General features: G+C 36.9%; 2 protein-coding genes across 5 annotated transcripts; one reads left to right on the forward strand and one right to left on the reverse strand.

The window, feature by feature from the left end:
* The first annotated feature begins 64 nt into the window (after positions 1–64).
* On the forward strand, positions 65–4,956 carry LOC147874178 (structural maintenance of chromosomes protein 6-like). 4 transcript variants are annotated; one of them, XM_087346292.1, is made up of 4 exons: positions 65–2,347; positions 2,421–2,547; positions 3,387–3,517; positions 4,354–4,956. In XM_087346292.1, exons 1-3 carry the CDS (start codon positions 2,304–2,306, stop codon positions 3,435–3,437), a joined length of 222 nt encoding a protein of 73 aa, XP_087202418.1. In that variant the 5' UTR covers positions 65–2,303; the 3' UTR covers positions 3,438–3,517; positions 4,354–4,956. The 4 variants fall into 4 exon arrangements, with proteins under 4 accessions (XP_087202418.1, XP_087202421.1, XP_087202419.1 ...); XM_087346295.1 differs by lacking the exon at positions 2,421–2,547 and having other exon boundaries at positions 65–2,358; XM_087346293.1 differs by lacking the exon at positions 2,421–2,547.
* On the reverse strand, positions 4,392–9,151 carry LOC110837226 (uncharacterized). Its single transcript, XM_022079125.2, has 4 exons — positions 8,363–9,151; positions 8,167–8,283; positions 7,909–8,070; positions 4,392–7,114 (listed from the first exon to the last, which is right to left on the reverse strand). The coding sequence occupies exons 1-4, from the start codon at positions 8,700–8,702 to the stop codon at positions 6,522–6,524; spliced, it is 1,212 nt and encodes a 403-aa protein (XP_021934817.1). The 5' UTR covers positions 8,703–9,151; the 3' UTR covers positions 4,392–6,521.
* Between the last annotated feature and the right edge of the window lie 60 nt (positions 9,152–9,211).

The following is a 9,211-nucleotide window of genomic DNA, read 5'->3' on the forward strand; positions in this document are numbered from 1 at the left end:
CATGTGGTCTTATGTAAGTAGATACCAACAAAGGAATATACTGCCTCTATGTTCAGGACCTAAGTCCATGCTGCATTACAACCCAGAATACCAACATGGAATAACAAATATTTATATCATCCATATATTTCTATTGCCGGATTTAGACATTGCTGAGTGTTTCTCCCTACCTATTTTTCTAGTTGTAATTTTATAGGAATGAATGTTATTGGTCAGTACTGTGGCTGAGTTTGCCTCATTATCTTGCTGTAATAAAAGTGATGCACACGACTGTGTACAACCTGACATCAAGTGTTTCAAGTACAAGTTATAACTTCTAAGTAATTTTTATCATAGCTTTAAATATATTAGAATAGGAGAGATGAGAATACAGTCATTGCCAGGGCAAGGATTCGTAAATGCTTCAGATGGAAATATCTTAAATAGTATTTAATTCTCATGAGTGGCCATTTTTTTATGGATGATTAAGTCTGCCAACCTCCTACCACTTCTGAATATGATACAAGGGAGGCAGTGAAAAAGTACATTATATTGTATTTTCCATTATATATATATCCTACGCTTTTTCAATATATTAAGAAGAAGTACTTCAATTTCTGAACCAGTGAACAGTTGCCTCTCCTGAGATTGACTTTTACGGTACATGGCACAATGTTCTTAGGTAAGGAATACATCACCAGCGCATGCGCAGAACCCACTTTCACTTTGCCTCACAAGCAACGGATGAGTAGGACGCTTGTACAGTTAGGGTGGTTGTCTGTTATTATTATCCAGGTTAGATTGCTTTATTGTAGATTTGTTATAATATTTTCCTGTTATATGTATAGAGGTGAGACGGCAGTATGAAATCATAATTTTTTTTAATATTAGTATAATTTTTACACATACTTTAAAAACCGTGCAAAACAATTACTGCTTTTATTCTCCTTGGAATATGTGTCATAAGTAATTTTTCACATCTTAAAAAAACTCTATTGCACATTTACTTCATCCAATTTTGTAGAATAGTATTGAATTTATTTGAATTCTGTAGATCGTTTATAGGCCTAACCCAAGTATGTATGTCATAGCATAAATACAATACTTGTTGAAGATGACTGTCCTCTGGGTTGTTGCATACATGTTTACCAAGTGTTTTCTTCACAGAAATTCAGTGTGAATTCCATATATTTCTATTTCAAGCCATAAACCCAGCTCATTGTAGGATTTTAGATTTCATTGATCTAAAATGGCATTTGACCTGTATCATGCGAAATTGCTCGCTCACTCTGGCCTTCACATATCCAGATATGTTTGTGATGACGTTCTTTCTACCAAGTTAACATATTTTAACAGTGTTTATGGTTATCATATAAAATATTTTGTTGATTGACTAGAAGTAAATGTGGAAAATGCATATTTGTATATTCTTGAAACTGTTGCAAGTATGAATTCCTTACGAAATAAAACCTATTAAAAATTACATATATCTAGTGTCTAGCTGAATGAGAATTGAGTCAGGTGGGCCTGTGTAAAGGAGTAGTTATGTGATGACCATGTTGGTGATGCAGTGTGCAGTTATTATTTTTATTAAGTGTTCTGTCTTACGACAGGTCCATTGCTCTGCCCAAACAGGGCTCTCCAGTTGTTCCTATTCTCGCTTTAATTCCTGGAACGTCATCTTCTTTCCTTGTTTAAGGTCGTCGGTTAGCTGTATCAATCTTCTTCCTAGTCCTCTCTTTCCTTCAACCTGGCCTTCGGTGATATAACTCAGTAATCCATTCCTTCTCATAATACTGAAATATTTAAAATTTGAGTTTAAGCTACATGTTATGTGTGTTTTATGATTAATTGTTTAGATGTGGTTACTTAGTTTGGATATAAGGGAGCAGAAAGAAAATTATATCTTATTTCTAGGATAATTCATTCAAGAAGTACGGTTTATGTAAGACAGATATTATGCATGTAAGTTGTGTTGAAAAAGTCAGTAAAGTAGAGTAGAGTTTATTTACATTCCATAGATCCTTCTTAGGACTCAACCAAAGGATGTAGAACATGTCAATGGACTCTCAACTGCTCAAGGAAGACTGTGAAATTAAGTTTGTTACATTTTTATGAAATTATCTAAGAAGTAAAGATGTAGTTCTCACATGTTACTGATTCTGATGTTTACATGTTTGTTTTTTAATGTAGGTCATTTTTAAAAATGAATGTGAATGGAGCTTTACTTGAACAAAAGACACAATCTGAGAACTCTTACCGTCCAGAGAAGAGAATTCGAGAATCAGACAATGCACAAAGCATCTTGAAGAAATTCCGAAGAGATGATTACAGTGATGAATTTAGTTTTAGTGGATGCACCTCAAATGTGAGTTTTCTGTAAGTGGTGTGTGTGTGCACTCATGCATGCACATGTGTGAATATATTTATATGAGTTGCAGTTCAGTAGCAGACACCATGTCCCTGTCTGGAGGAGAACGTTCATACTCCACAGTTTCTTTCATCATGGCCCTTTGGGATGCTATTGAAACACCTTTCTATTTCTTGGATGAATTTGATGTCTTTATGGTAAGAGCAGCAAAGAGTACAATACAGTGAGAAATAGGACTCGGCAAATCCTGTTCTTCTTGTTTCCTGTTACCTAGAAATTAGTTTGTGGTACTTCATACAAGCATTGTGCCAATTCTGCCTTGAATGATTGTTTGTGGCTTTCAGTTTCTCATTCATTTATACTTTCTTATCTTCATGGATTAATTATCTTAATGCCTTTATCACCTTCCCAGCATATCCCTGGTTCCCTCTTAACTCTGCCTTGTTTGTTTCAATTCCATGCTATATCTGGTCTGCAGTCTTCGTCCATTCTGTCTATTTGTATTCTTCTTGTGTATATGTTACACCTTATCGATTTTTGTACCATATTTTACAATTTACTTGCCTAGTATTTTGCATATTTTCAAATGTGTATGCCCAACAGAATTGTGTGATGATGTTAATGTATTTATTTTGACAGAATCATTTTACTAAATCCCCTCTAGTTTGGTTTTCACTCTGAATCCATGAGTCACAAATTCATAGTTGACTGTATACACCATATATTAATTTTAATTTTAATATAGTGATTTCCACAAAGACTGAGGTATCATAGACATAATCCTCAAATATGACCTGTGCCATGCATGGTATTCAGAGTAAACAGTATGAGAACTGTAAGCTATGCCATCACCAGACATCACGTAGAACAAATAAATAGGCCACATGATTTATAGGAAGTAGAACGTATGAACACATGTAGGCTTTGTATAAATGTTATACTTGCATATGCAGTTCATTGACATTTCGTAGGTGATTTTATAAGTCCTTGTTTTAAGGTTTTTGTTGCTTTTTTAGTTAATTATTTTATATTTCAGGATAAAGTGAATCGTCGAGTGATCATGGATTTACTTTTGGCGCATTCCTGACAGCAAACAAACTCTCAGTTTGTCTTCCTCACCCCACAAGACGTATCCATTCAGTCTGATCAGGATATTACAATACACAGGTACTAAACTAAGAGCAAGAAAGAATACTAAGCCTCTTCTCTGTATCAACGACTTTCATCTTCAGTGTCTGGTTGCGTTGGAGGGTCCTTGGAATATTTAATCTTTTTTGCTGTTACATTTGGTGAAAAGTTTTAAGTTGGATAGGGTGTGTTGTGTGCGCACATACATTAATGCTTTATATTGCATAAATTATACTCGCTGCTCTGTGAGTGGTAAATCTTTTCCAGCCCTTGCAATGTAATTTTAAGAGTTTAAAAAGTTCATTGTATACCGACTAAGTTTAAGTACCTGTTATCATGAAACACATTAATAGTTAACTCTTGCAACATTAAAAGTGTTGCTTTGTCAGTAGGTTCACGAGAATACAATTCTAGTTTGTTTTTTTATTGTGTGCCCGCGCTTGCATTTATTAGCTTGCTGTGTGCATGATTTGGTTGTTTAAGTATGGGCTCTTGGTGTTCTAACAAATAGGTAGTTCACATTGTGACTCAAAGCAGGCTCTGGTGTTGCAGGAAAGAACATGCTGGCCTTCACATTGAAAGAAAGAGTACAAGATTGCATTTACTTTCCTAGAGTGCATTCATTAATAATCTGTCATTGAAGTAGTTGTACTTCTTGTGGGTGTGAGTCATTTATTAGTGCTGTTCACCAATATGCATCACAGTAGCATAACAAACTGACTGAAATTCAGTTTCAATGATTTCTAGATAGAAGTCTAGCAAAGTAGAAAAATATTTTATATGTTTCTGTTGCTTATTTCATCAGTAGTATAACACTGCTTAACTATATGACAGTGTTTCCTTTTAATATCATAATATATTATTTTTATTTACAGGTTGCAAGATCCATGCAGGGGTAATAATACACAGTGAAGAACAAGGAGCTTGTATCTTACTTGAATACATATTTGTACTACATAAATTGTTATAATTTCTAGATCAGAGGTGTGCAGCCATTTTAGAACATGGGCCACCTGCAGAATACGAAGCTCGTAGGACAGTTGGAAATTAAGGAGAGTTTTAAGATACTTAATTTTATATTGCTTGTGGTTTATCTTGTTACGTGTGTGCACATTGATGTAAAAGGAGGCATCTCTGAATTAGTTTATAAATATTAATTCATAAGTTGTCCCAGGTGCTTAACTAAGTACGACCCCATGCATACATATGGGGTATGGAGGTATATCTCCATGCATTCTTAACCACAGCATTATATGGTTAGCTTCACATGCTTGTTGCTTTACCCTTGGGGAAAGTACCCCAGTATCCATTATATTATAGGATGGAAGGGCTCCAGAGCCAGTCTTGATATGGTAAAGAGAAAAATCTTGGTTATTCTGATGATAGCCAAGTTGCTATACTGGCTTCGAGCATGTCTGTAAAGGTGAATGTAATCTATTTCAAGGGAGGTAGAGTTTATAAAATTCTGTAACAGATGATTTGAGAAGTGTTTATTTAATTTGTTAATTGCTCTCTATATATTTTTCCTTTAAAACTGCAACTTTAATTGCATAATTTGCTCCATTTGAAGATTCAGCTGCAATTCCCTCATGCAAAGTTTAAAAATGTTTTTAAGTTTCACTCCTGAGGATAGAAATTATGTTCAAACAAAAGAAATGTGTGGTAGCTTTTTTATTAATTCAAAAAATCAGCTTTCAGTCCACCTTTGTTGAAAAATGTGACATTCATCCACTCTTCATTAATGTATTGTACAAAAAAGAGTTCTCATACCAGTGGAAAAGGTTACATACCAAAACATTGGCATGATGTCAGACATGATACTGAGCAAAGTAGTATGAAAGTTTCAACACTGGTTACCAGTAAAACATGCCAAAATGTTTAAGTGTGTTTGAGGCAAAAGTATTTGTTTCCACATAACTGTAAATTGGCTGTATTGAATGGAATGAATTTACTCCTGTTTTGAGACATGTCAGCTACATAAATAGTTAAGAGCAACTATTGGTGTACCATATCTGTTCAGCAGCCTGAGAATTCTGCCGAACTTCTTGGTGTTGGGAATGTGGCCGACCAACATGTGAGGGCTTCACGAAAATAACTAACTTGGACTTTTTGTCAGCAGAACAGTTGTGTGGATCCAGGAGCATGAACTTCAAAGTAGCAATTCAAATAAGTATCAAAACAGCTATTTAAAAATTAAGAAGTACCGCTGTATGATATAGCCAATTTTTAAAGTAACAATTGCTAGTTCACAGGCCAAAATAATATCTGCAGGCTGCAAATGCCTGATCTAGATGATGACTGTTATATATAAGTACCTAACGGCTGTGCTTTCTGTGGGTTCCATTTTGTATAGGCTGTATTATACATTCCTTGAATAACAACATTCAAGGTTAATATTCAGTGTTGGACATTTAAAAGATGCCAATAAATAAGTTTTATAGCTGTAAGTTTGCCGGGAGGTTTTGCATTGTGATAAGAAAAAATTGCTAAATTTAGAAATCTGATTGTGGTACTGTTTCTGCAAGCTGCAGAGGAACTGCATACAGAGCACAAAAACATTGTTTCCTCCTTGATGTTCTTTTTGAGGAAGTAAATCCAAACCACAGTGCTAAAGGACCAACAGTACTATACATAATACATATAAATGGGGAATCCACATCTGTGCACCATCTTCATTAATATCTTATGGCAATATTTTTAATCATACAGTAAAGATAAAACATAGTGGGGATACTGGGAACAACCCGTTCTTCAAGTACCTGAGCACTGCAGGTCCCAACTTTTCATTGGCTTGATCTATAGACATTCGGTAGGACTCCTTGGACGAAGGATCAGTCCGTCGCAAGGCCTCTACCTGTACACAGGACAGCACAACACAGAAAAATGCGGACAAACATCCATGGCTTGAGTGGGATTCGAACCCACGGTCCCAGTGACCAAGCGGCACAAGCCCCACACCTCAGACCGCGTGGCCACTGCGGACCCCGTAAAGATAAAACCTAATAAAGCCACTCAAAACCAACATTCTAGTGTAGTGTATGACTTATATCTGCTCTGGCAGTTGCTCTCTTGTATGTTGACCTTTTAATGCCTGTGGATTCAGAGCTGGTAATAATCTGTCTAGTTTGTCTAGAAGACTGTCTAGTTTTGTTTCTTGAATTCTATTGCTTATTTCCAGCTGCCTTGAAACAGCTGTAGGACGTACAGATGGAGTTATAGCCCAGTCAAGTCTGTTTAAAAGTTGATTCATTTGTGCATCTTGTTCTCTGTTTATCTCAACTGATTTATTGGCTGCTGTTGGTGCTGATACTGAAGACAAACTCTGATCCAGTCGTTCAATTAAACGATCCAGCTTAGTTTCTATTCTTGCTTGTCGCTCTCTGTCAGCTTCCACCATTCGTGTGAACAACTCACTCTGAACATTTAAAATCTTTGTAACAGCATCACTTTGAGCACGAATTGCACGCATGACTAGCCGTTCCAGTCGGAGCATTGTACTTCGGCGGGAATACTGATTTGTTAACCTCGCACCATTCCTGGAGTGGGAGCCAGAATGTAGTGAACTCCGTTGTAGAGATGGATGACCATTATCTTGCACAAGATGTATCTCATTATCTTGGGCTACTGTTGTGTCATCTGAATGGAATGTTGATTTATGTTAGATGGTTTATATTTTGTACAGAAATAGTTTTCTATCTATTCTGCCAGACCGATTTTGTAGTTCATCTCAAAGTTTAGGTGAAATTGTACCTTTACCTAAGCACCAAGCCGTGAAGGTGTGTTGGGGAGGTGAGATATAGTTCTGCAAAGGGTTAGAGGTGAGCCACTGTACCCCTCGGACCCCATATTCAATTCTATCTTGGGAAAAAAGGGGGAAAGATGGAAGAGTCTAATTCATAAAAGAAATAACAGTCCAATGGCCGAACTCTGTTAACAATTACAGTAGGCCACCGCATATATGGCAGGTTAGGGACCAGACCCCCGCCGAAAAGCGGATCTTTGCCTTTTTCCAAATGCATATCAAAGCCTAATAAGATGTTTACACTATCATATAGTAAGTGCACAATAGCGCTAGGCCTAAAAAAACGATATGAAAGTAAAATGAATATCAGTAGTAGCTGTAAACACTGAATCAGCGACGATAAAATGGCACCGGACGCACTTCTCTGACTCAGCTGTTGAGCGCGTGGGGCATATGCACGCAATTGAAAAGCGCCGTATTAGCAGGTTCGCCGAAAAGCGGGGCCCTACTGTACATTAGTGGAAACCGGGCTACACGGAAAAACGCGTTTTTGACAAACGAAGCCGAATTGTTAACCTTTAGTTCATACGGTATATGAGTACTTTTCGATTCAGTCCCGATTTTTTTAATCTAATCCTTTCATGCGCGTATGTATGTTTCAATTAAACAATGCTTTATATCCCATTACCTGATTGGAGGAGTGACAAAGGCGAACGACGCGCTGTAGATGACGTCATATGTATGGAAGAGGAAGATTGGTCATCGTCCAGCATTACATCAACAGCATGGAAAAACTGCTGCTGATTGGTAGAATCCTGAGAGAAATCTTGTAATTCTTGTACGCTGTCATCTAAAAAATGGGAGAGGGGCAGAACAGGATAATCAGGTCTAATAATTTTTTTAATGCAATACTGCAAGAATTATTTCTTTTAAAGGCAACGACTACCTGAAATAGTCGGCGGAGAATTTTGTTCCGCTTTGATATTCACTTGCACCATTTCTTGTTTAATAAATTCCTTGGAATGTTGATTGCTGTATTTTTGCTCCACCAATCCCAATGGATCTGAAGAAGGAATAATACGTATATATTTACTTCTATTAGTGATCTGTAACTAACAACCGAAACCGAGTTATGTAATTACCTGTGGATGGCCCACCACGAGAAGAAGTACCTGTAGATGCCTGCAGGTTTCTAGCTGTCATCACACGATCAACATCATTGTAAAACGATTCAATGCCACTGCCATTAAAGTTCCCAGTTTTCTTTACTTCTCTGTAGCGAACAAGAATATTTTTTATTCGCGTACGACATTGTTTCCCATTTACGCGAAATCCCTTCCTCATCATACATCGCGCAACACCATCCCATATAGGTTGATTTCTGAGAGTAGCTCGAAGTTGCTTTTGAACCGAACTATCCGACCAAATCGAAATTAAAAGCGCAGTTCCTGCGTGATTCCACATATATTTGTGTTCGTTCATTTGTATTTTCTGTAGCGATTACCAAGAAAGCTAAAGATGCGTACAAAATCTTCGCCAAGTTACTACCGACTAAAATGCCTGACCCCTAGGCTACCTATGAAAGCTATTTACATCACACCGGCTTTGAGCTAATCCAATTCAGTTCCGGACCGGTTCGGAACAGGCCAAGCCGATTTGAATAGGTAGGTAGGGTAGGCGAAATAATCAATGCTCGCGTACGCCTGTCATTTATGGTAAATTTTGCCAGTTAAATACGCTAAGTGCTTTCATATAATATAACAATAGTCTGTTTTGAATGCTGTTTATGTCACGGTGACGAAAGTTTGGTTTCGTTGTGTTTTAGGATACGCTGAAAGGGTATCGCTGATTGCAGTCACGCTCTATATATGTACAGCCAATATAAACAGTTATGTTTCTTTAATCTGATACTGTAAAATAGCACATTCAGAGTAGAAATTTAGTGTTTTTATATCTTAACTGCGTCATGTTTGTGTTTAATCAATATAATA

Source organism: Zootermopsis nevadensis, unplaced genomic scaffold (assembly GCF_977971745.1).
Source record: "Zootermopsis nevadensis isolate Lab colony 2312 unplaced genomic scaffold, Znev_1.0 Znev_ptg000010l, whole genome shotgun sequence".
Classification (NCBI taxonomy): Eukaryota; Metazoa; Arthropoda; class Insecta; order Blattodea; family Termopsidae; genus Zootermopsis; species Zootermopsis nevadensis.

What these genes read in the sequence shown, in the direction of transcription:
- LOC147874178 (XM_087346292.1), top strand. Translation starts at nt 2,304, where the DNA reads ATGATTACAGTGATGAATTTAGTTTTAGTGGATGCACCTCAAAT. An exon ending in TTAGTGGATGCACCTCAAAT is followed by an intron (nt 2,348 to 2,420) that starts GTGAGTTTTCTG and finishes TATGAGTTGCAG; the next exon opens with TTCAGTAGCAGACACCATGT. An exon ending in ATGAATTTGATGTCTTTATG is followed by an intron (nt 2,548 to 3,386) that starts GTAAGAGCAGCA and finishes TTTATATTTCAG; the next exon opens with GATAAAGTGAATCGTCGAGT.
- LOC110837226 (XM_022079125.2), bottom strand. Translation starts at nt 8,702, where the DNA reads ATGAACGAACACAAATATATGTGGAATCACGCAGGAACTGCGCTTTTA. An exon ending in TTCTCCGCCGACTATTTCAG is followed by an intron (nt 8,071 to 8,166) that starts GTAGTCGTTGCC and finishes CCCATTTTTTAG; the next exon opens with ATGACAGCGTACAAGAATTA. An exon ending in TTTGTCACTCCTCCAATCAG is followed by an intron (nt 7,115 to 7,908) that starts GTAATGGGATAT and finishes CATTCCATTCAG; the next exon opens with ATGACACAACAGTAGCCCAA.